The sequence below is a fragment of the Eleginops maclovinus genome, chromosome 12 (genome assembly GCF_036324505.1).
Source record: "Eleginops maclovinus isolate JMC-PN-2008 ecotype Puerto Natales chromosome 12, JC_Emac_rtc_rv5, whole genome shotgun sequence".
NCBI lineage: Eukaryota > Metazoa > Chordata > Actinopteri > Perciformes > Eleginopidae > Eleginops > Eleginops maclovinus.
Genome location: NC_086360.1, coordinates 8210118 through 8235415, shown reverse-complemented (window position 1 = coordinate 8235415; position 25298 = coordinate 8210118). Strand labels below are relative to the sequence as shown.

At 38.9% G+C, this 25298-nt stretch overlaps 2 protein-coding genes and 1 long non-coding RNA gene across 4 annotated transcripts in view; 2 read left to right on the top strand and 1 right to left on the bottom strand.

Annotated features, from left to right (window-relative positions):
- dapk1 (death-associated protein kinase 1) overlaps positions 1 to 15720 on the top strand; it is an 83761-nt gene extending 68041 nt beyond the window's left edge. For both annotated transcript variants that reach the window (XM_063897246.1, XM_063897247.1), the window contains exons 19-26: positions 818 to 895; positions 2941 to 3157; positions 6475 to 6660; positions 7289 to 7486; positions 8256 to 8394; positions 9331 to 9451; positions 10528 to 10716; positions 11237 to 15720. In XM_063897246.1, coding sequence (XP_063753316.1) covers positions 818 to 895; positions 2941 to 3157; positions 6475 to 6660; positions 7289 to 7486; positions 8256 to 8394; positions 9331 to 9451; positions 10528 to 10716; positions 11237 to 12523 — 2415 coding nt within the window. In that variant the 3' untranslated portion in view covers positions 12524 to 15720. The remainder of the gene's footprint in view (positions 1 to 817; positions 896 to 2940; positions 3158 to 6474; positions 6661 to 7288; positions 7487 to 8255; positions 8395 to 9330; positions 9452 to 10527; positions 10717 to 11236) is intronic.
- Positions 15721 to 18811: 3091 nt separating this feature from the next.
- Positions 18812 to 20077, bottom strand: LOC134873520 (uncharacterized). The gene is made up of 2 exons (XR_010166964.1): positions 19603 to 20077; positions 18812 to 19356 (listed from the first exon to the last, which is right to left on the bottom strand). It is a non-coding gene; the product is annotated as an uncharacterized LOC134873520 (long non-coding RNA).
- Positions 19230 to 24632, top strand: ctsla (cathepsin La). Its single transcript, XM_063897185.1, has 8 exons — positions 19230 to 19372; positions 20251 to 20385; positions 20475 to 20597; positions 21090 to 21242; positions 22449 to 22673; positions 23101 to 23269; positions 23362 to 23479; positions 24200 to 24632. The coding sequence occupies exons 2-8, from the start codon at positions 20263 to 20265 to the stop codon at positions 24297 to 24299; spliced, it is 1011 nt and encodes a 336-aa protein (XP_063753255.1). The 5' UTR covers positions 19230 to 19372; positions 20251 to 20262; the 3' UTR covers positions 24300 to 24632.
- Positions 24633 to 25298: the final 666 nt, after the last annotated feature.

Below are 25298 nucleotides of genomic sequence, written 5' to 3'. Positions count from 1 at the left end.
TGTGTGACCAAAAGAGACGTGAAACTCACAGAGAATGTGGTGTTTCTGTTAGTGTGATGAGGGGAGAGTGGAGCGAGAGTAACAGGTTAGGGCAGTTGTGGAACTTGATGGAGAGAATGAAAGTGTGCGAATACTGTAAGAGTGCGTGTAACTACTGCAATCAATTATCAATGCTTGAAGATCAACTCCACCATCTTTCATAGCAAAGACTGCTCAGTTATTAGTTAGCACTTCTGCTTATATGGCTAAAAGGAAGTATCAGCTAGAGAACCACTGTAACTTGACTCCAAGTCATGGTAATTAATACATCTAAATTCCATTGAAAACATCCCACAGCAGCTCTTAGCTGCACGTTGTTTAGTTAGCGGTGGTTTCAAAATCAGCGAGAGCTAGCGGTTGATTCCGTTAGCAGGTTGGCTAGTTTATCTGACAGCCCTTAGTAGTCTCGTTGGAACTTTAATTGAACGGAACTTTTTTTAAATCTCATTTTGAGGCTACATTAGCGGCTACTAGCATAACACAACAGAATCATCACTTAAACTGTTCAGATGCATTGTGGGTAGTGTAGGTGCCAAGTGATGAAACATTGAAGAATTTATGGAATTAAATAAAGAAGATAGATCTGTTTCTGCAACATCAATCTGTATAATGTTTTTTACCCATCATTTTTTAACCCATATTGTCAAGTGCTTCCTCTTGAAGGCTTCCAAAGGGAAAGGTTGTCAGTGTGCTTGTACAACAAACAAAATGTGAGGGATTCTCTGTTGCACAGCATTTCTAGTGCGTTTGTTAATCCCATTTTCTTTTTTTCTCTCAGGATGGAAAGACAGCAGAGGATTTGGCTCATGCTGACCAACATGAACTCATCGTTTCTCTATTGGGAAAGCTTAAAAAGGTAATATAAAACGTATTCCTTAAATTGTATGGAAGGGGGAGGGAACTCTGTATGATTCAAAACCCAGTTTCACAGACACTCTTCACTCATCTGCAACAGGGAAGTGCCAGACTCTAGCATCATCCCAGTTTTAGACGTTATATAGCAGCAATTTTCCAAACTCAAGCACGTAGAATAGATTATACAATTTTAAAAAAAGGTTTCTGAACTTTACCAGTGACGTGTTGATTTGAATGTAGTCAGTCCTGAGACTCCAATATAAAATTGTGTTTTTGGAAATAGTCTAAACTCAAGTAAAATGTCCTATGGCTATATTAATGGTTATATTAATTTTACAGCTATACAGTAAACACACGAGGCTAGAAATAGGAAATGCAAGTAGTGATTGTTGATTCATATTTGATCTGCTCTGGCTAGTTTAACAGTTTGATCACAAACAGTGATTGACACTGTGCTAAAGACTGTCAGCAGAGCGAGCACTTAGAAAAGCGCAGAGGAATATCTTTTTTTTAAAAGTGATTTTCTGTTAGATTTACAGGATATAATGAAAGTTTAGGCAAATAAGATAAACATTTATATTAATAAAAGTCAGCAACTGAACCAATTCAATCCTTTTTTTCCATACCAAAAATTCCCTTCTCCTCTAATCCATTTATGTTTTCTAAAATTCACAGTGTGAAAATATGAGAGCAGTTACTGTGAAAGAGTCAGCCTGTGCATATGCTCGTCTAAATAAAGACACTTTGGCACTTTAGAGCCAGTTTTCACTTCCAAAGAAGCAAGTGAGGAAAGAGAAAAGCACTGTCTTCTTCCTGTGACACTTCCAGAGAAAACGTATACAAGTTGTATTCTGCTAATAGTGAATCAAACTGAACACATATTGAAATTAAAAACGTATTTAATGAAATGAATGTGAACACGACCCAGGTGGGAGTAGGGAGTGCTTTTCATATCCCACGCAACCACTCGCAATGTTCAAGGCCACTTCTGATGTGTGACTCATCTATTGCATGGGTAAAAAGAGAAGGTTTTCATGCTAACAAATGTTAGCTGTTGAATTGGCAGATTTACAGAAAATAGCTTGTGTTGTTTATATACAGTGTATTATTTTTTGACACGGATAAACTTAGATTAGTGTGCTGATCCCAGTGATATTTAAGAGGATCGACCCCAAAAGGGAGAGTTATTCAAAGTAAAAACATAAAGATAAATCACTGTGGATGATTTACACTTGTTACATTTGTGTGACAAACATAACAAACAACTGACAGAGCTCGTTATGTGTGCAGTTTTTATTGTCTAATGTCATGTACAGGCTTATGGTTCAATTTGTTTTAAAAGGGGCCCTATTAGGTTTTTTGGGGGGGTTTTCTTTCTTGTAGTGTGAATTTTTTGTTTTGTAGAGTGAGCTTCTATTGACTAGCACTCCAATACATTGTACGTGATAGGCTAGGGAGCGGGACATCTCTCAGCGGTTTACCAATCACAACAGAACCAACCAGCTAACTAATCAGAGCAGACTGGGATCTGGTTTCAGACAGAGGGTGAAAAAGGTGCTGCAGTACAGGAAGTATGAGAGCTTTTTGAACATTAAAGCAGGTAAACATGTAACAGCGGAGGCCCAAAATACACTAATACAAATGAGCAAAATAATGGCCCCTTTAAAGAACCACACTATTAGATTTAGAGGCTTTTAAAACATCATCCATTTAAAACATAACACGCTTTGGTTGTTCCTCTATGCCCAACGCATGTAAACTTTACAGTCTTTATCTTTTAAACTCATACCATTTCACTACATAATTATCACTATTTAACAAAAAGAGTTTAAATCTTTTTCATTTTTTGACCTTTTTACCTGTATTGGACAGACCAAATGACATTTCTAATGCATGTAGTATCAAGTTAAACCTTGATCATACTACAGACTGGTACATTTGAATTTATTATCATTTTTTTATTTAAAAAATCTCTTGTGTCTCTCAATGTGACCTCAAATGTCAGTGGGTTTTAAATGATCTCTTCTCTTCTTATTTGGGGCTCAGGACAACCACAAACTAAGCTACATCCAGCAGCTGCGGCCCACACAGACCGTGCAGCCAAGGATCAAGCTGAAGCTGTTCGGAAACTCCGGAGCCGGGAAGAGCACGCTGCTGGAGTCTCTGAAGTGTGGCATCCTGCGCAGCTTCTTCAGGAGGAAGAGAACACGCATGACCAACACAACCCGCCACCCAAACTCCCCCGTCAACTCCAAACCTGCAGGTAGGTGACCACCGGCACCGCTGAATCTGTGATAATCCCTCACAAGATTAAGCTTCCACCTATCAGGGACTGGGATGATTTATCCCACAAAATAGTCCAGAATATATAATTCTATTCAGTTTTTGTCTAAGGTTTTTTTTCCCTTTCCGACAATTTCAAGAGATTTTGAAGCATGGAAAATGACACATTTATATAATTTGTTTTAACCATTTACTCAGACATTTTTGTGCAAAGCTTCTTTTTTTTTAAGTAACCCCTGATAGCTCATTTACCGGCATCCCCCTTTTCAAAAAGTGGTTAAAAAATATATTTTCTAATAATTTACTGTATAACCCTGGATGATAAAATGTCATGCTGTTAATTTGAAGATTTGTATATTTATTCATTTATGTATTTATTTATTTTTATCTTGCTCCCACCCTTTAACTACCACTCATCCGCTCCCACCCCTTGAGATACAAATTTAATCTAAGGAAGCACATTTATTCTATACTGAAAAAAAACTAAATATATGAATAAACAATAGGTTAATACAAATATAAATAAAAAGAATGTATCAAAAGATGTTACAAAAAGTGATTTTTCTGCCCTGCTATTTCTTATAGAAACGGTATACAGAGCCCCGAAGAGTACATTTTATCTTATCAAGTTTTGAGGAAGAATACCAGCTCATTTAGCCAAATAGAGGACGATGGGGGCTTAAGGGATTTCCAACTTAGTAAGATCCTGTGATGAGCTAATAAAATGTATTTGCCACTATACCACATTGTTTGGCAGTCAAAGTGGCAAGCCCTCCTGGAAGCCCAAACAGTATAATATAGATGCAGGACTTCAATTAAATTCCTATATTTTAGGGTACCAACAACAAAAGCCCAGAATTCCTTTTGAGTGGGACAAAAACAGAACCTATAGGCCATGTTTGCAATGCTGTTGCTGCAGCGTCACATCTGTCCACAACATTTGTGTAGATCAAGTCTTGCCTTTCTCAGATCAATACGGTTAAGGATTTTTATTTTGCGTGTTTAGCAATGCTAAATCTCAAAGCATTTGTAAAAACAAGAACACAATAATTCTACCGTCTGATGCACAGTATTTTTATCATGTATCTGCTGTTTGTCATCCAGTGTGGTTTGAAGCTTTGAAGACATGTGCTGAATTTGTGTTTAAAATGTCTGACTCTGGTGACCCCTAGTAAGAGTATCAAAAAGAAAGAATAGTGAATGAATACAGGTCAAGAACACACCCACCCCCTGAAGATAGATGGTCTGAAAGCAAAACAAAGCAAGCACGTGGTTGTAGTTTCTTTACAAAAACAAGCTGTCGTCACAGAAAACTGTTCCACACTTTAAATCGTTCACAAAATCAAAATGAAAAGCAATAATCCTCTACAAACTGTGCAAAGTACCGCACCATCATCCCCTTTACTCGAATAACCCTGACTGTAATCTTAAAGTAGAAACCTCTTTACTGCTCCTGCTTGCTCAACTTTTTTTTCATGGAGGTGTGTTCTACAAAACACACACTTGCACTAGCTTTGTTTTAGTCTCTCTGTATCTGCACTCTATCTGCCCTCCCACACACACACACACACACACTCACACACACACACACACACACACACACACACACACACACACACACACACACACACACACACACACACACACACACACACACACACACACGTGATGCTTGCTGAGGTAATGCTCAGCTATGTGAGCCAGTATAGTGTTACCAATCCCATCGTCTATACTATCTGGGAATCTGGCGTTGAAAGAGCTTGTTTTATCTCGTTCTTTGAATTCTAGCTGAACTGCTTTAACGGTCTTTGTGGACTGCAGCGGTCTGTGACGAGATTCCACCGTGAAACACAGAAGCAGAGCTGAGAGGGAACAAGTGGCTGAAATGAAGTCTAGTTAAAGGCTTCTTTTTGGAACAACTTACATCTTGTGCCATTGTCAGCCTGTCGAAAGTTTAGATGCGACCAATCAATGCATATTTACCTTGGTCTAGTATAAATATCTGTATCTTATGATGCCGACACAAAACTTAACCTGACACCTGAAACTATTCTGCACTCTGCATCGATCGCTGGCCTTTGGTACTTGAGAGGCCAACTTTGGGCGTTCTTTTTGTTGTTTGTTGATGTGACCAGTGCAATAGTGCTATGAATTTCACAAGACACATACTCTCCCCTCAACCTGATTTAGCAAGAAACCACAAACTGATGTCGAAATCCAGCTGCTGCAGTTCCTCATGGTTGGAAATCTTTTCACTGCCAACAGGATAATCTTGATCTGGTGTCGGGTTATACAACAGTAACAGTATGCAGCCAAAAATACGTTTTTGTGATGTAGTTTAAAACCATAGAAAACAAACTGTAGGTGTGGCCCTACAGAGCGTGATGGAAATCCAAATGTGTTCTCTGCATATCAGATTTATTTGCAATTAAACAGCACCCCCTTGTGTTTGCAAATGGACAGTTATTGGTCTAGAAATGTTTACTGGATGCAGATCACTTTTCATCATAGAGAGCAAAGTTCATAAAAACATTTTTATCTTTTAACAGATAATATTTATCTGAAAAATGTAAATGTTTTTTTAACAAACACACGCATTTTTGTGCATATCAATGGTTTACAAAGGCGGAAATCCCAAAGTTCCATCCAGAGAGAGCTTCTCTCCCACATACTCCCCCCTGCCTGAAACGCCTCCATTGAACTCCTTTGTTTCCCTAACATATTGACATCACTATGCTTATATTGGATAGCGCTCCAAACACATTGTACATAATAGGTTAATGGTCAGGACATCTCTAAGCGATTGACCAATCACTACAGAGCCGGCTAGCCAATCAGAGCAGACTGGGTTCTGTTTTGAGAGGTGCTACAGCGCAGGGAGTATGAGAAAAAGGAAGAGCTTTTTGAACATTAAAGCATGAAAACATGTCAAAGTAGAGGCGCAACATACTAATATCAAAATTAAAATGGGGGCCCCTCTTCAAGTAATTAAAAAAGATTTTAAAATAAAATCTTTTTTGTGTTTGTATTTACCTGTATTGAATGTCACCAAGATATAATTAATAATGAGATACAAAATGTATCCATTGAAACATTGAACATAACTTTTTGTACATTTTTCAAATCATCTTCACAAATGGCACAGACATACAGAAACAAATTGATTCTATAAATGTGTAACGCATCAAATCCTTTTTAAAGGCCAATTTCATCTTGATGTTTTTCCGAGGTCTCTGAATCTGACCAAGCTGGTGACGGTTAACACTTTCCTTTTCTTCTTCTTCTTCCTCTGTTCAGTGTCGGTGAGTATTTCCAACCTGTACCCTGGCTGTGAGAATGTGAGCGTGCGGAGTCGCAGCATGATGTTTGAGCCCAGCCTGACCAAAGGGGTCCTGGAGGTGTTCTCCCCAGTCCACAATGCTCTGTCCTCAGCTGACGAACAAGCAACAAAGGCCATCGACATCCAGTACAGCAACATCCACGGTGAGAGCCAGCAGTGGAGGGAGAAACATGTAAAAATATTCCCCAATAAGTTAAAGTCCTGCATTGAAAATGAGACTTACCGTAACTAAAAATATAATTAGTAAATTAACAGTATTAAAGGTAAAAGTACTTATTCATATCATATTATATCATTGGTTTATTATTGCATTAATAAGCAGGATTTTACAGCTTTAATTGATTTCTGCGATGTCATACATAAAATTAAAAAAGGATGGAAAAAAGCAGGAAATCCTCAAATTTAAGAAGCTGGAACCTTATAATGTTTTTAAAAGATTTTAAAAGTTAAATATTATAAATTAATTTGGATAAATTGAAATCTTTTCACCTGCAATTACATTAAGTTAAAGTAACAGCAGCTCAGGTCAGACCAATGTAATGGCATACAATATTTACCTCCGAAATGTAGTGAAATAGAAAATACGCAAATAGGTTGAATTTCCTCAAATTTGTTCATAAGTACTGTACAGGTGGTATCAAATTTACATTTTCAAATTAAATAACCTTTGCTTGCTGTAGTGTATGAGGTAAGCAGGAGTCTTGCTAAAGCCCCAATGAAATGTGAACTTTATAAACTTGCTGCTCACATCTCCTATTTCCCTCTCTGTAGGTGTGGGGGAGTTCAGTGTGTGGGAGTTTTCAGGGAACCCAGTTTATTACTGCTCCTACGACTACTTTGCTGCCAACGACGCCACGGCCATCCACCTGGTCCTGTTCTCTCTGGAGGAGCCATACGAGACCCAGCTGGGACACATCACCTACTGGCTGAACCTGCTCAAAGCCCTCAGCCTGCCACAGGACAACATCGGTGAGAAATGGGAAATCCTTTTTTCGTCCCACAGCTGGGGATTTACCTTTTTTGTGGATCAAATCAAATATTTAAAATAGATCATAATTATTTTAACATACACTCTACAAATTGCTCTCCACAATTTAGACGTAATATTTGACTCCAGATTCAAGCAGAGGCAGAAAAAAGTTATGCGAAATAGTGTAAGTGAGCTAGAAATAAATTGAGCAAACCACTCATTAGTGCTTCAAATCAGAGCGTAATTTCAATTATAGATTGCTGTCTTTTCAAAATAAAAGAGATGGTCCTGCATATATTTTTAAAGAAATGTAAAGTATCTTGGATTTTTGATGCCTCATTTTTGTTATGTACATAACAACTTTGTTTTTAAAAGATATTTGTTATTATTATTATGAATATTATTTTTAGTGTTGTAGAAAGTACTATAATCATGACGCAAAGATGCTCAGTTACAAGAACAAATAAATGTCATCCATTTACGTAAAGTTGAAAAAGTATCAATATCTAAATATATTTCTCCAGTACCAGAAGTACTCATCATGCAGGCCCACTAATAATAAAGCATATTATAGAACTGGATTATAACTACTGATGTAGTAATGTGTAAAACTCCTGTATATTTCCTTCTGAAATGTTGTAATACTTACGTTCATTACAAAATGATTCAGTGCAGTACTCTAATGTTTGGCTGCTGGCAGCTGTCAGATTATTTTATGTTGGGTTCATACAGTTATTGAATATTTCAATGAAATGTGTCTTTCTGCAGCTTTCGGAGGTCGGATCCAGCAGCCTCTCGAGGTCGTTCTTGTGGCGACGCACGCCGACCTTGCAGACGTCCCCAGAGCATTCTCTGGAGAGTTCACCTACGACAAGGAGAAAGTTCTGCTCAAGGAAGTCAGGAACAGGTGGGGACTCAAACCACAGCACGCAAGTTTGACATGGGCAATATTTAGTTTTGTTTCATTTATTAACCTGATCTGGTGATGCACAAGGTTTCTGCTTAGTGCAGGTGAAGCTTTTTGCATTGTTAATTAGTTGTAAATACCTCACCAATTGTTGCTATGGAGAACATAATGCAACTCTTACGTACTGACAAACTTTGGAGGTGGACTTTGTTTGAACAGATTTACAATTTGTATTTAATTGTGTAATCTGCGAATGTAAAACACCTTTCACAAAATGGTTCTTAGATATATACATAGAAGCAATGTACACATACTAACTCACTGTGTCATATTTACATATTAAAATAAAGAATGGACATTACTTGCCACTTAATATTTTTTTTAAACCAGCAGTAATCCAGCTGCTTGCATAAGTTTTCAATTTGAAACGCATAAGCGTGCCATTATGTGCTATTTGAAAATGGCCGAGTGACAAAGGTAGATTTCGTTGAGACTTGCAGAAGGTTTGTGTTGACACTGTAAAATACAAATCCACAAATGTAGAATTTAGATCATCAAATGCATTTCCCTTTAAAGAACACAAGCTGGATTCAGAAACGCCGGAACAAAGATTATAAATGTTAGAAAGATTTCACACTTCAACACTTTTCCTTTAACTGTAAATCAACTTTTTTCTGGATAAATTTGCACAATACATTTTTGAGTTCAACAAATGTGCATTTATAGACGGTGTTTTACATTTACAGATAACTTTGACTCCCAGATTGTCAATCTATTCACACCAATGATATTCAGACAAATCTACCTCCATAAATAACTGGAATGCCGTTATCATTAAAAACATTATGTAATAATGTGGATTACTTGACTGTTTCCCACCTTTATCTCCGTACTTTTGCAAAAAGATTTGAAATGGTGGTTGTGGGTTTTTTTCAGATTTGGGGTGGACCTGCAGATAAGTGACAAACTGTTTGTGATGGACGCCGGGGCCTCGAACTCCAAGGAGGTGAAGCTGCTGAGGAGTCACCTGCAGGAGCTCCGCGCCAACATCATCTCTGTGAGCACACACACACACTTGCATGCTGATTTGTGTGTCTATTTTAAACCCCTTACCTTGATCTTGTCTTTTATTATTAATGATCTAAAAGAAACAGTATTTCCATCAACACACTTCAGGATTGAGGATGGAGCATAGAGCTGATTAAAGGGTTTCAAGTTTAAGTTTTTAATTACTTTTTATTGTTCTCAAACTATGACAAGTCAAAACTGCATTGTACATGAACATGCCCACAAAAGGAAAAACACTGCAGCCATAAAAAAGATTGCATTTGGGAGACACATTCTCATTTACCTGTTAGTTAGACTGTCCCTCTCACAAAGTCCGTTAGCAGTCCTAGTCGCTTTTTTGATTCCTACAATTTTTTCCATTTCTCCCATTTTTCTTCAAATGATCCTTGCAGTCTCAGTCTGTCAGTCTTTCCATTCTTCCTGAGTAAGAGGTTCCACCTTGCACCATTTTGTTTTGTGATCGCGGTTTGGTTGGCTATTAATATCTATTCGTACTTTGGACAATTCCTTCAGTAAAATGACTCAGATAAAGTACCATGCACTCCATAGGGACGTCATATCTTAGTGTGTTTTTATCAATTTCCATGTTAAGCCTTTTAAAAACACAATCTTCACTGCGCTCAAAAGACGTGTGCTCTCCCACTTCAATTCATTCACGTTAAGAAGACTAACTCATTATTATTTTTCCATTAAATATTACTCTGCATTCAAAGCTTTATTGGAAACGGGCTCAATAAATTATAAATCTAGCATCCTGTACAGCCTATAATTAAATACATACTGTAGAAGCTTTCTGCTTTTTTTTGTAGCAGGCGGTTAGAGATTTCAAAAGTTTTTACAGATGCATAGTAAGTCTGAAGTAACCAAATAGTTTTCCACCCCATCATCAGTTTTGGGTCATCAATAATAAACATACAGCAAAAAAATAGAAAAACAATAGTTTTACTATTTGTACAGCCCACTATATGGGACAATACCAATTTCAAATAACAGAAACTGGAATATTTTCCCTTTTCTTTGTTTTTGAATAAAAGCTTTATTTACCTACCTTCTCCGTCCCTGTAGAGCTGCAGTCCCATGACGCTACTGTCGGAGCGTCTGCTCGCCACCCTGCCGACCTGGAGGAAGCTGAGTGGTCCCAACCAGCTGACATCATGGCAACAGTTTGTCAGCGATGTGCAGGAGCACATCAACCCTCTGGTCAGCCAGGATCACCTCCGCACGCTGGCCATGCAGCTGCACAGCATGGGGGAGGTGTGTGTAACGTTTATCAGCTTTAAACCACGCTGTATGTAGCCACAGGGAGAGGACATTTTACAGTGTGAGGGTTTGAAAAACAGGAATGAAACTTTAAATATGTGACAGTTATATTATTAATATAGTTTAAAAATGCAGTGTTTGATGGTAGTTGTGGTTAAATCATGAAATAAATCTCATCTCCAGCAGCTGACTGTCATTTCACCAGACCACCATCAGGGTGCGCTGTTTGTTTAAGAATAAATAAGTCCCAAGGCTTTGTTTTCATGTGTAATCAATCCCTCTGCAGGCGCCACATGTTTATTTACCTTACGGACTTGGCTCAGTAAGCAATAAGAAGCCATCCTGAGACTAAAACAGTGTTTCTTCATGTACTAGGGATTCATATTTCAATGTTTCTTTATCAATTTGTTTCCCTAACATTTAATTATCTTTTCACATGTTCCATCACAACTGTTCCTTCTGATGACTTTCTAATATATTTCTTCTTCCCTTCCTGGTCTCCCTCCTACCACAGATCAACATCATGCAGAGTGAGACGGTGCAGGATGTAGTCCTGCTGGAGCCTCGCTGGCTCTGCAGCAGCGTCCTCGGCAAGCTTCTCTCCATCGAGACGCCCAAGGCCATCCACCACTACAGGGGACGCTACAGACTGGAAGAGGTGCAGGCTCTGGCTCCTGAGAGCGACGTGGACGAGCTACTGCAGATCTTGGACGCCATGGACGTGTGCGCCCGCGACGCCACCAACCCCGCCATGGTGGACGTTCCAGCTCTCATCAAGACCAACGGCCTCCACCGCTCCTGGACCGAAGAAGAGGAGGAGGAGTCGCTGATTTACGGCGGCGTGCGTCTCGTTCCTGCGGAGCACCTCACCCCCTTCCCCTGTGGCCTATTTCACAAGCTGCAGGTAAACCTGTGTCGCTGGAGCCACCAGCAGAAGCCCGAGGAGGAGGGCGGGGAGGATTTCGACGGGGATATCCACCTGTGGACCAACGGAGCCAAGGTGAGCCAAGGAGTAGTGGAGGCCATGATCCTGCTGGTAAACCACGGCCAGGGGGTGGAGATTCAGGTGCGCGGGCATGAGTCAGAGCGGGCCAAGTGCTACACCCTGTTGGACACCGCCTGTAGTATAACGGAGAATCTGCTTGCCTCCACGCTCCCCGGACTGCTCACAGCCAAATACTACCTGAGTCCTCAGCAGCTGCGGGAGCACCACGCCCCCATCATGATCTACCAACCCAAAGATTTCCTCCGGGCCCAAGTCCAGCGGGAGAACTCGCTCACCAACACCATGGGCGGCTACCGAGAGACCTTCAGCAGCATCCTGTCTTTCGGCTGCGCTGAGGTCTACCAGCAGGGGACTCTGGGAACAGACATCCACATATCAGAAGTCCCCTTGTTGGCGCGCAGGAAGCTCTGCCGCATGCTGGACCCTCCTGACGCTCTGGGGAAAGACTGGTGCCTGCTGGCCATGAACCTCGGCCTCACAGACTTGGTGGCCAAATACAGCAACGGAACTCCGAATGGCGCCTCTGAGCTGGACTCGGACCAGGACACCCAGCAGGCCTTGCTGCAGCCCAGCCCAACGGCGGCACTGCTGCACGAGTGGAGCGGGCGAGCGGACAGCACGGTGGGCGTGCTGATGGCCAAACTGAGGGAGCTCGGCCGCAGGGATGCTGCCGACTTCCTGCTCAAAGCTTCTCCTGTTTTCAGAGTCAACATGGAAGCGCTGGCCAACGGCTACCCCCCCAGCTGCAACGGCGGCACGTCATACAACTCTATCAGCTCCGTCATCTCCCGCTGACCTGAGTGGGGCCGGCTCTCCGTCCTTACCCTATCTTCGGATTGTGTATAACTTTCCCCCTAAAACAGGACTCGTGTGTGAATGAACATGAAGTGCAATCATTCAGCTGCTCGCTCTTTAATCACTCCATTAAGTTGCCGTGGGAACCAGATGTCGTGTTTGTGCTCTCCACACCTGTACAGCTGCCCTTCCACGATGAATATTGTGAGAGAGCTGATTGTCCTGAGCTCCAAAGAGGAACCCTGTGCTTTTATTCTGTTTCTAAATCTTGTTGTGCTGCTTTTTAAAATACCTTCTACTCTACTGCACACTCACTCCACTTCATTTATAAGCTATCAACTCTAGAGAAGGGACGATGATTAAAGATGGCAGCCTCATGTTCGGACCTTTTTCATATCCTACTGAGGACATGCCGTTTGTACTCACTCCATCCATAATAGAAACAACGAATAATGTTATTCTCTCCTTCCTTCTTTTTTGTGACATTTGGGCCGTTCAGCTTAGTGTTTAATAAATTAAAAGCATTTTTTCAGAGTGCCTTTGTGGCCTTCTACCTCCCTGAAGAGCACAAATAATCTTGTTATTATAAAAAAACGTCTTTCCAAACATTTGAAGAACTGTGCCTTGTTGACACTAATAGGAACGTTTCTTTCAAGTTTTAAAATGAAACAGGCCATCCTACATTTCAGACTCTAAAAAAGGTTATTAAATAAAGAAAAAAGAAAGCTACGCTCATTTTACAACTACATGTTTCTGAAACCAGATATCTTGCTGTTTTCTCTTTAGTGTTTGGGAGTCGCTGTAGAGATCAAACCTTTTATAGCAGTCAGTGAGGAGTCGATGTGCGTCGTCCCTGTTTAATGGATGCTTTTGTGGGTTCATACAGATCAGCTTTTTGCTGACGATTAATTTTACCGGTTGCATAATGTCCTAAAGAACAATTTCATGTGGTATTAACTATAGCGAGACAAGTGAGTTTTTAGATGATTGAATTCCCTTGAAAGACTTGCTACACCGTTAGAAATGTAACCGAAATCGAATTGCCTGTTTATAGCAAATATTCAGTTCTGTAGTTTCTTACACCAGCAGGTGATCTTCACTAATCTGTTATTTCAATGAAAAAAAAAATTCAAAACCCAAAGATTACTACCATACAAGAATAAAGAAAGCAGCAAATATGTTTTTGTAGCTAGGACCAGTGACCGTTTGGAAATTTGTTTTTAAAATCGTTATATGGTTATCGAAATTGTAGCTGGTTGATTGACTCATTGATCACTCGACTAATCATTTCCGGTATGTAGTCATCTGCATACAGTACGCTACTACACAAGAAATCAAAGAACTTTACAATATCTTAATTAACAGGAAGTGACATCACACGTGAATTAAATTGCCAGTTAGTGAAGGGTCTTTATGAATATTTAATACTTCTAATGCAGCTGTGAACTGCTCCTCTACTCCCTTCTCAAAATTCATGTGTCCTAGTCTGCTTACTGATTTGTATTTTGGATACTTCATGTTGTTACTTTCCATTCAAAATCTGCTTTGGATAAGTTTGTATTTCTTTAAGGGATCGCCCTTACTACACATTTTCCTATAATTATGACCAAATTACAAGATAGTTCTTTCCAGTAACTTTCCAAAGAGTTTACAGTTGAATATCTGTTCCTTACTTAGAAATGTTAACCAACTATGGAAGTTGTAAAAAATGTGTTACTATAATTTTCACAAGTCTACTCTTATTCAGTTCACAGAAAGGGACTGCGAGTCATTTTTAACTCTGAACATATTTCCTCTAAGTGCATTGTCCTATTAAAGGGTATTGGGCCTTCTACCACCAAAATGTTTTTGCTGTAAAGGTTAAGAGACATTTAAAATCATAATGGCGGACAGGGTGGAGCAAACACTGCTCATCTTGCTTTATATTAAATAGAGAGTGCCAACAATGATGGGAAAAAATAAAGTTCATGTTTTCTACAAAACATCTATTATATCCAATTTGTAATGCTTCCTCTTCAGGTTTCCTGCATTGCTGACGTCAACATGAAGTTTACCGTCCACCGTGTCAGATTGGTACACTCGGTCGAGGTAAATTTGAGCGCCACTCGGCCGCGCGTGGCTTCACATCTTCTTTCACTTTTGCTCTTTTTATAACATGAAGCTGCGGCCCGGCTCGGTCAGCAAAAGAAAGAAAAAGATGGGATAAAGTTAGTATTGTTAGCTGTAAAAACGGGACAAAGGCTGGTGACAGAAATGTGGTATCGGTGTGAGCGGGGCGTTTTATAATGTTTGTGATCAGAAACCATTTTTCATGTGTTGATGTTTCGAAAAGGGTCTTTCATTCTTAAAAATATGTCACTACATTGTGGTCCTTTTTCAGGACACAGTGTCACAATTTGGTAATAAAAGGTTGTGCTGACGTGCCAGAGTGCAGTATTTCCTGTTCGCTTTAATTTCCCAGTGTTACAGTCTGTTTTGCAGAGATAATACTTTGAATACTTTTCCACTATTGTACTTCTCTAACTTAATCTGTCTGGGCCTGAATTTGCCAATCCACACAGCAATATTTCCAGCTGTGATGTAAATACTCCCGGCCTGTTTCTTCACTTCCCTTTTCCCCCTCTTGGCCTCAATTAGTTGATTCCAATTTCAACAAAGCAAACTGAATGTACTGCACATCGCTCCTAAGAATATAAAAACAAATCAAATATATGCTGATGAAACTCTAAAAATGTAAAAATGTGATTTAAATGTCCCAAACTGGTCAGACACATATTTGTACTTACTTTATTTTTTCTTTAAAAGGTTTGCCAATGCTGTGTGCCTAAAACACACTCTTTCATTCCTCTTGTTGTACAGTATACAAGCTGAGAAGTGATGTTTCAGAAAGGGAAGTGAATATTATGTTTTTGTAAAAGCTGGGAATCACTATATTATTATCAACTTTGTCTCCACTCGGTGTCTTTTTTCCGTATGGTTCAAACATAAATGAGTGGATTCAAAAGTATTTTTCTGTATGTTTATGTTTGATGCTTATTTTTCCGCCTTCAGAGACTGCGGTCCAATCGCCACATTGCACACATTGTCTTTTTGTCACTATTTATGTTACGTTCTTTTAGCATGTCTCGGAATGCCATGTTGTTAGTACTTCTGACACTTTATAGTGTAATACATTTTATAATAAATTCTTTACCTAATGTCACTGTCTCTGTCCTAATTGAAGACCTACAGTTAAATATGTTAATGAGTCTGCACCTATAGAAGTCCTGAGTTGATTAAAAGGACAACATAAAAATATTTTACCATACAGAAAAGTTTTTTTTCAGGGTTCTTCTATGACTGGCTTTATTTCCACCAAATTATTGAATGATCAAAAAGTTAATAAAATAAAACTTTGGGAAAAAAGCTTTAAACTGTCCCTAAATGGAAAATACTGTATAAGCAACTGGTAAAGAAAAGCTGAAAATCAATAGCCTAAGAATGATGTATCAGCTGCAACAGAACTTAAACACATTTCAGAACTTGTGTAAGGAGCAAGAATCAATAGAAAAATCACTCCCAGCTCTTTTCTTTAATAAAAGCACACAGGTTTGAGGAGGGCGAGTAACAACATCCTGTTTTTATGGTTTTTTCCCCTGTACTGATAAGGTTTTGGGAAACATGAACTATATATTTTTTATCTCCATGAGATGCTATGTACTGTTTAACTGTTATTTGTGTGGAATATAGTGGAAGTGAAGCAGTTGCACAGTATTAAATATAGGTTTTTTGGTTTTGTTCATCCGTTTAATGTATGAAATGTGTTTTAGTTGTTCTGTTTAACAACAAATTATGCCAGTAGGGTGAAATCATTTTTCTTATTCTAAGTGCAAATTGTTTATTTTAAGGATATCTTCTCCAAATTAGTGTCATTATGTTAACAGGATTGTCTGTATTCAACCTATTCAAAGAAAAATGTTTATTAAAGAAAACATTACTCTGGAGCTCGACTATAGACTACAATCCCGGATTGTTTTTGTACCAGTGTTACATAAAGTAAATTACATTTGTACTCAGTGGTAGAAAATAGTTTAGACTTTTAATTAAATAACAACTTAAACCAAGATAATAGAAATATTAAAATATTTTCCCTCCCAGTGTATGTTTAAAGGACGTCCTCACTATTTATGATTTAAAATGTCTTTGGAGAATCAGGGACAGGTGCGAGTCTTTTATGCGTTTACTTTATTTGTACTCCAACAGATTCCAGGCTGTGTTATTCACACATCTCTGAGTTCATTGTGGAGCTGCAGGGAAGTCGACCAGCTGCACAGACACAGACACAGACACACACACACACACACAGACACACACACACACACACACACACACACACACACACACACACACACACACACACACTCACATGACTGGATTTGTCTCAACTTGTCTCAATTGCTGACTGTGTAGACTGCCATTCAAAATTATTTGTGCAAAGAGAGAAAAATGGAGCAGAAAGTCTGACGATTAAATCACTTGTTTCTGAATCTGTTTGAATCTTGCAAAACAGGATTATATAGATTTGTGATTTTTTTGCTTTTTTAAACCCGATTCAGCAAAATTCGTACAAAGTGATCCAGGCTAAATTTGCCATTCAATGTGTTTTTAAGCTGTTTGCAAAATGTAATTTGAATTTAAGTTGATAAATATCAACATTTTTCTTTAAAAAAAAACATAGTTCATACCAGTACAACTGACCTTTGATCACACTTACAAGAAAATGCATTCATTTTCTACTGTGCCTTTACAATAAGTTGAATAACAAATTGTTTTCAAATTTCAAAATTAGCACTTTTTTCATTTTTTGGAATCAGTTTTGCATATTTAAACAAACGGCACAGCACACAAACAATAAATACTGAATATAAACTGTACTTTCGCTGAAAATTACATTGCAAAATCGGGCTGAGTATTTGTTTGTATACTTTTGGAAAACTCTAGCTACTCAGCTGTACAAACATTCATTTTACATTCTAGTTACTAAACATACTGTTCTTTTTGTTAAGAATTAAAGGAGAAGAAACAACTGTTCAAATGTTTGAAAGATAAGAAGGTATTAAGGGCCAGCAGCCAGTTAGCCTAGTTTAGCTTAGCATAAAGACTAAAAACTAGCTAGCCTACTTTTTTAAACTTAGAATATAAACTATAACGTGTCTGCAAAAACAGGGAATTTTATTTATGTGATATAGTAAATCTATTATTAGTTTAAAATCACATAAGTATCATACTTTATACATTTCAAGCTAGGGCTATTACCAGTGACACAATGTGACATAAATCATCCACATTATGTCCATGTAATGTATCACATGTTTATGTTGTAACAGGGTGCATGATGCTCCAATATTTCATTGCCATCATCTTTTTACCTAAGCTAAAGAAAAACACATAACTAGCAGAAAACCTCAGCAGCTGATGTGTAACTGGATCATGTTGCTCTAACAGACCGACTCATGACAATGGTTGACCGAGAACTTCCTGCATGAATATGCAAGTATACTCAGTTATAGTATGTTATAGAGTCAGCTAAACACCAGATAACAGCATCATGGACGTCTGTGATGAGTCAGGGGTGTCAGCATAGGTGGAAGTATTCACATCCTTTGTTTATTGATGAGGGAAGCAATACGTAAAAGTGCACAAGCTGTTTCAGCATAGTGTTTAAATACTCATTTGAAGAATATATTTGGCTTCATGACATCATTTCCACTGATGCAAATGTATGTGTTTCAATACATTTAAACAAATCAGTGTACACAATACTCTGTTTTAAATCTGCAAAGTAACTAATGTCAGATAAATATAGTGTAGTAAAAAAGGGAATATATTCCTTCTGAAATGAAAGAGTAGAAATATTAACTATTAATGCTTACTAATTGTGCAGTACTTGTGTAAATACTGTAGTTACCCTACACCTGTGTTAGTCAGTAGGTCCAGACAGTAGAAGAATAAATAGCCTTACATCAATATTCATGTTTAAAAACTCAAAACTCTACTTAGACAGTACTAGGTAGAGTAAATGTTCTTGCTTACTTTCTACATCTGATGTAAGATTATTTCATAAATAAGAATGGTTCAAACAACAAAAGGTTTAGGTCTGAATGCATAAACAACTGCCTGATAAGAGTTTCACAATCTTTATCAACCAATTGATCAATCAGACTTTGTTCCTGCAATTTCATGTAAATCCTGCATGTTCATTCATTCCCATTGTTACAAAAATCAAAACATCGGCTGGCACTAATCGTATTGCACATAATATTTAAACTTTATTGAGTGGTACATTTACATTTCACTGCCATCTTTCAAAAACACAGCTTTGTCTGAGACATAATCAACCAAAATGATGATATAAATCAAAAGTATGACATAATGTGTCGCCTTATCTTTGTATGTAGTTTGATTAAACATTTGGCTGGTTAACTTTGACTTTTTAGTTCTGCTGTTGGTTGAACAATTTGAACACAATTTGTCCAAAAGCTGATTTGATTGCAACAAAAAAAAAGGTCTTTGCCTCACCTATATCTTTATACGTGTCCATAAATATAAATTAAATAGTTCATTACATTATTTCAGTTAAAATGCTTTTCAGCTGCAACAATCCATCAGTAAGACATCTCGTTTTCCTCTTTTCCAGAGAAAGGGAATCACGTGCTTTTCCAAAGATGACGTTGAAGATCGGGGGCGGGTCATCGGTGGTCATAAACAGGAGCAGACCAATCACACAGCTGCTATTCAGGCCTTTATAAACTTGTGTACCTCGACCGAGGGGTTATATTCTTCGTCGTCTTCAACTGTTGACAATAAACAGTAAGTGTTACATTTATTCGTTAGACTTGCTTTCTGATATCAGCATATTAAACACATAATGTGTATACTTGCGTTTGAGTAACAATATAGATGAATATTACCGTTTGTTATGGATATTTTCGTCTTTTAAGCCCAGAAAAACAACAACCAAGTCTATGTTTGAATGAATGTCTACTTTGTATCATCTTAATGCATTGTTTAATCAAAAACACAAACATGTTTATATTTACCAGCCTTTGCTATTTTGTTTTATTTGGCTGCCTTTGTCTTCGTCTTCTAGCTCCACTATAGCCTAAAGCAGCCATTAATAGTGTCCTTCCTGCAGTTTAAATGAACATCCATCAGAACTGGGTTCGTTAGACGAAACCGAAATCTTCCAGCTACCGGTTAAAGTTTTCCTTTTCCTCATAATTTATATGGCTGTAGTTTCGATTTCCTGGCCGGGTTATTGGCTCTCCGCCACCGCAGCAGATCCCGTGACTGCGAACAAAACAAAACAGGTTCGCTGTGTTGTCGGGATCAGGCGAAGTTTCTGCTGCCTGTTTTGAAGAAAAACATCCCCAAACAACAAGAAAGTCTTCTTCTAGTCAATATTAAACAAGTACAGGGATCATTCGGTCTTATTTTGCTTATTTTTGCCTGATAAGTATCGAGGTGCGGAGCCGAGCATTTGGGAAAGGACTGCACTGTCGGGAATGTGTACTGCAGCTTTAATGCGGCTGTGGACAAAGTGTACCACAGACTAATGGCTGCATGACAAACAAGTGGATGACTCAACGATTTCCCTAAGATATTGAGTTCTTAGTAATAGAGTCTGATACCCTGAAGGATCGATGATTAACCTTCTTTGGAAATTGTTTGTTTGTTTGTTTTTCCAGTAGGAAGCAACAATGCTGCCTCTAGCCGTGTTGGCCGTGTGCCTCAGCGCCACCCTCTCTGCCCCCAGCCTGGACCCAAGGCTGGATGATCACTGGAACCTGTGGAAGAATTGGCACAGTAAAAAATACCATGAGGTGATGAATTAATTGCTTTTAGCTGCTTTAGTTTGCCATTTGCCAGAAACAAAGTTCTGAATGTTTTTTCTCCTTTTTTTCTTTTGTAGAAAGAGGAAGGCTGGAGGAGAATGGTATGGGAGAAGAACCTGAATAAGATCGAGCTGCACAACCTGGAGCACTCCATGGGAACACACTCCTACCGCCTGGGCATGAACCACTTCGGAGACATGGTGAGCCCAAAGATTTGACAAATATCTTACTTTGAAACGCATATAAGAGATTTGATTAAGGCCTGGAAGACAAAGTGCACGGAAACCTGATTAGATAACAAGAGGTGATGAAAACATATGCCCTCCAAAAATGTAGATGGGTGAAGCCGTAAATGGATTTAATCAAAAACATTGTATATATTAAAACAGTTTCTAAATATACACACTTCAACATGTACAACATGCTGGATGTGTGACACAAAGGCAAGCTAAGATGGAAAAACTAAATAGTGAAAAAACTTAGCATATGACATTAAACACGCTGTTTGTTTTTATGAAACCGGACAAAAAATTATAGATTGACATACCAATGACAATAATTGCTGAAGATGTATCCACTTTAGCACCAAATTATAAACATTCCTGAAAACACAACAATCATAGACCACAGCTTTTCTTTTTTTCAAGTCTTTTTGTGGAGTCATTTACTCAGTTAATGTTCTGTTTCGACAGACTCACGAGGAGTTCAGGCAGATCATGAACGGCTACAAACACAAAGCGGAGAGGAAGGTCAAGGGGTCCCTGTTCATGGAGCCCAACTTCCTGGAAGCCCCACGCTCTGTGGACTGGAGGGACAATGGCTACGTCACTCCCGTTAAGGATCAGGTAAGAACCTCTTTGTAGACTCGTCACGCTCACACAAACACACCTGGTGGCTTATCAACGTGCGGTTATACGTTTGAAAGCAAGATGAATATAGAAAATATTTCTGCAGGAACAGTGAAGCAACATCTGACTTTACCTCAGGTATAAATACTATGGATTTTTTTTGAATAGCTTTCAGACAAAAACAACTCTTAGTTATAGACCTCTTTAACCCTGCAGCGGAAGTCAAATTGGGATGAAATGTCATTATTGTAACAAAAATCACACGCAGGAGAAACACAAACTAGTATCAGCTGTTGGAAAAACATTTGGTAAACACACTTGCGTAATGTGTGACTTTGAACAGTTTCATCGTTACGGATTTGCTTGTTGGAAGAGTACATGGGCACTCTGTCCACTACATGTTTTCCTCGAACAGGAAGATAAGATGGCCCCTTGCATGTTGTTTTGGTTATCTAGTGTCACACACACTTCTTCTCCCTGAGTGTACAGTCTGTTCTTTCTGCACCGCACACCCTCCTGCAAATACATTAACACTCTGTAAGCTGAAACCAGCCCTACCAACGGCTCCCTGTAAACTAAGCCACATTGAGGGAAACGCTTATCATATACATTCGGCCAAAGTACTGGAGTGCAGCTTCCAATAAAATGTTATCTATATAAGAGAAGTGTTTCCAGGATCAGGGAGATAAGGTGCATAACAAGGAATAGAATGTATGCCCAATGGAAACCTCAACCAAGAGGCATGCAATATGCTAACAGCAAAAGTCATATTGGCCTGTCCTGAAGGTGATGGTATAAAAAGTCAGAGTTCTTTAAAATGAGAAACACATGTTTGGAGAATCCAGAGGGAAACATCTAAGGAAACTCAACTTCTTTTGTGTCCGTGTCTATACTCATTATGTTTCAACAACAATCGCACAAAGCTGAGAAAACTAGCACGTATTCACAGTGAGACTCCCTATCAAAATGTTTTGTTTTATTCGTAATCTATTTATATGTCAATCGATTAACCGACTGTCTCTCTACAATGTCCAATGCTTCCGGGACACACAGAAGGGAATGAAAGTGATAAAATGGCCAACATCAGAAAGAGATGCATGTTTGTTTTTATCTAACACAAAAGCATGTACAGCTGACTTCTTAACTCTGTAGACAGAACTTTAAGGCAAAGGTGATTTAACGGATCCTGTCTGTGTGTCCCAGGGTCAGTGTGGCTCCTGCTGGGCTTTCAGCACCACCGGAGCTCTGGAGGGGCAGGTCTTCAGGAAGACTGGCAAGCTGGTGTCTCTGAGCGAGCAGAACCTGGTGGACTGCTCCAGACCCGAGGGCAACGAGGGCTGCAATGGAGGTCTGATGGACCAGGCCTTCCAGTACGTCAAGGACAACAGCGGCCTGGACTCTGAGGACTCCTATCCTTACCTGGGGACGGTACGTTTCTCATGGAGAGGGACGGTCAAGAGGAAAACCTCTCATTTCAAAGCGTTGAATAAAATTAAAGATTGCCTTCTTAAATCAAGGTTACAAATGCTTTGCTAAATTGTAATTACTCCCCCATAAACATGGTTTTCCCTCCTTGTAATTGCCATTAGAAAAAAGTGATAAAGTCACAAAAATGAAGGATGATACTTAAATATGGATATAGAAGCAACATATTTAATTTGCTCAGCTCAAGTGTTTTGCATTTTGGCTTACAATATAACTTTACACCAACTTTTCGATCGTTGCAGATTAATCCTGAATCCATTAATAGCTCTGCATCACAGGCGCAGAGTTTAAATAGGGGGATGTATTTTGGATTCAGGAGGTCTTCGCCGACCCCATACTGCCCGCTAACTCTCTTCCTCTTCCTCTGCAGGACGACCAGCCGTGCCACTACGACCCCTCGTTCAACGCTGCCAACGACACCGGCTTCGTGGACATTCCCAGTGGTAAGGAGCACGCTCTGATGAAGGCCGTGGCCTCCGTGGGGCCCGTCTCTGTCGCCATCGATGCCGGGCATGAGTCGTTCCAGTTTTACCAATCCGGTACGTAAAGATCCTTTTGTAGCTCGATTCCCTCACCTATTTTTAAGCAAGTTTAAATGTCACTCACTGGGATTGTTTTGGTTGTTTTTCAGGAATCTACTACGAGAAGGAATGCAGCAGCGAGGAGCTGGACCACGGCGTGTTGGTGGTGGGTTACGGATATCAGGGAGAAGATACAGACGGAAAAAAATTCTGGATCGTGAAGAACAGGTCAGTGGAAAATCATTTAACCCCACAGTGCAGCAAATCAGTCTGCTGCTTTTGTTAGTGCGGCCTGAAGACAAAGTGCTGCTGAGAACCGGTTTCTCACTTACAAAGATGTGTTATACTGTGCCTATCTATCTATCTATCTGTCTATCTGTCTGTCTGTCTATCTATCTATCTGTCTATCTGTCTGTCTGTCTGTCTGTCTGTCTGTCTGTCTGTCTGTCTGTCTGTCTGTCTGTCTGTCTGTCTGTCTATCTATCTATCTATCTATCTATCTATCTATCTATCTATCTATCTATCTAAGTATTTATATGATATTTAAAGCCTGTCGAGTCCTAAAAGGCTTACAATTTTGACTTTTTTTTCTTAAATCCACTTTGAAAAAGTTGTTCTCATAACAACATGATTTTCACATCGTACTTGGTTTGAGAACTTTTACTACTTAGAGTATATTTTAAAAGTTTATTATTTTCTTACATCTTTGGGTGGTCCAAACTGTATTAATTTGACCTCCAGTGACCATTTTCATTAGATTTGATAGGATTTTCATCTGAACCCCTACATTTTGTATTAGTTGTTTATAACGGAAATAATTTAACCTTTGAGGGCAAATGGGACCTCCCGCTGAGGCTAGCTGGTTATGCTTTTATTTTCACTTCTCTGAAAGCTTCCAATTCAAACTATGAAACTAATTTGCTGTCCTTTGTTTTGTTTGTCTTGCAGCTGGGGTGAAGGCTGGGGAGACAAAGGCTTCATCATGATGGCTAAAGACAGGAAGAACCACTGCGGCATTGCGACAGCAGCCAGCTATCCTCTGGTCTAACGTTTGCACGGCTGCTCTCTGTGGCCCCTTAGTGTTTTTTTATTGCAATAGTTTGGTTGAAGGCGGCGGGCGACGCTTCAGTCACAGCGACAATATTCGCAGGAGATTCTGCGACTGTTAATCAAACAGTTTGTTGTTTTTAGGGAAATGGCCCCATTTTTTGGCTGGTTTTATGCCACTTTTATTTTTCTCTTAAAACGTTTTAGTTAAGTGTTTTTATTCTTTGTAAATATGTGTATGCTACTTGGTAAGTGATGCATTAAAACTTGCTATGGTCATTGTACATGTTTTTTTCTACTTTTACTGTGACCAATTAAAATTGTGAAAGACTAAGATTGTTTTCTGCACTTTTTAAAATGTAATTAGTATTTTTAATGTCTTCTTTCAAGACATGGTTTTAGCTGATTTTCTTAAATGACAACTAAGAAATAACTGCCTTTTGAAAGGGGCCTTATTTTTCTTTTTTTGGGGATATGGGGGCTTTCCCCCATCACAACAGAACCGATCAGCTAACCAATCAGAGAAGACTGGTGTCTGGTTTCAGACTGAGGGTTAAAAGAGGTGCTGCAGCACAGGCATGAAAACATGTCACAGTAGAGGCTCAAAACACAAATATGAAACCTGAAAATGAGCATAATATGGCCCCTTTTTAATGAATATGTATTTTCACATACTTCAATACGTTTTATCAGGGAACTAGTAGGAACATTTAAATGTATCTGGGGAGAAAAATCACCCAATTTTGAGATGCATTACATTAAAGCTATATGTAAATACTGTAAATATAGATGATTTAATAACTATAATATAAATATATACAGTTTACTTTAACTGTTACTCAACTGTATAAACACTAGTCAGTCAGACAAAAGTGATTTGAGGTGTGATTTTAATCTTGTTTCTTCAAATGTAATCAATGTCACCCCATAATACTATCAGCTGAAGGTTCAGTTTTTGGTATTTGGATGCTAAATGATGTTGATAATCCCAGGCACGGTC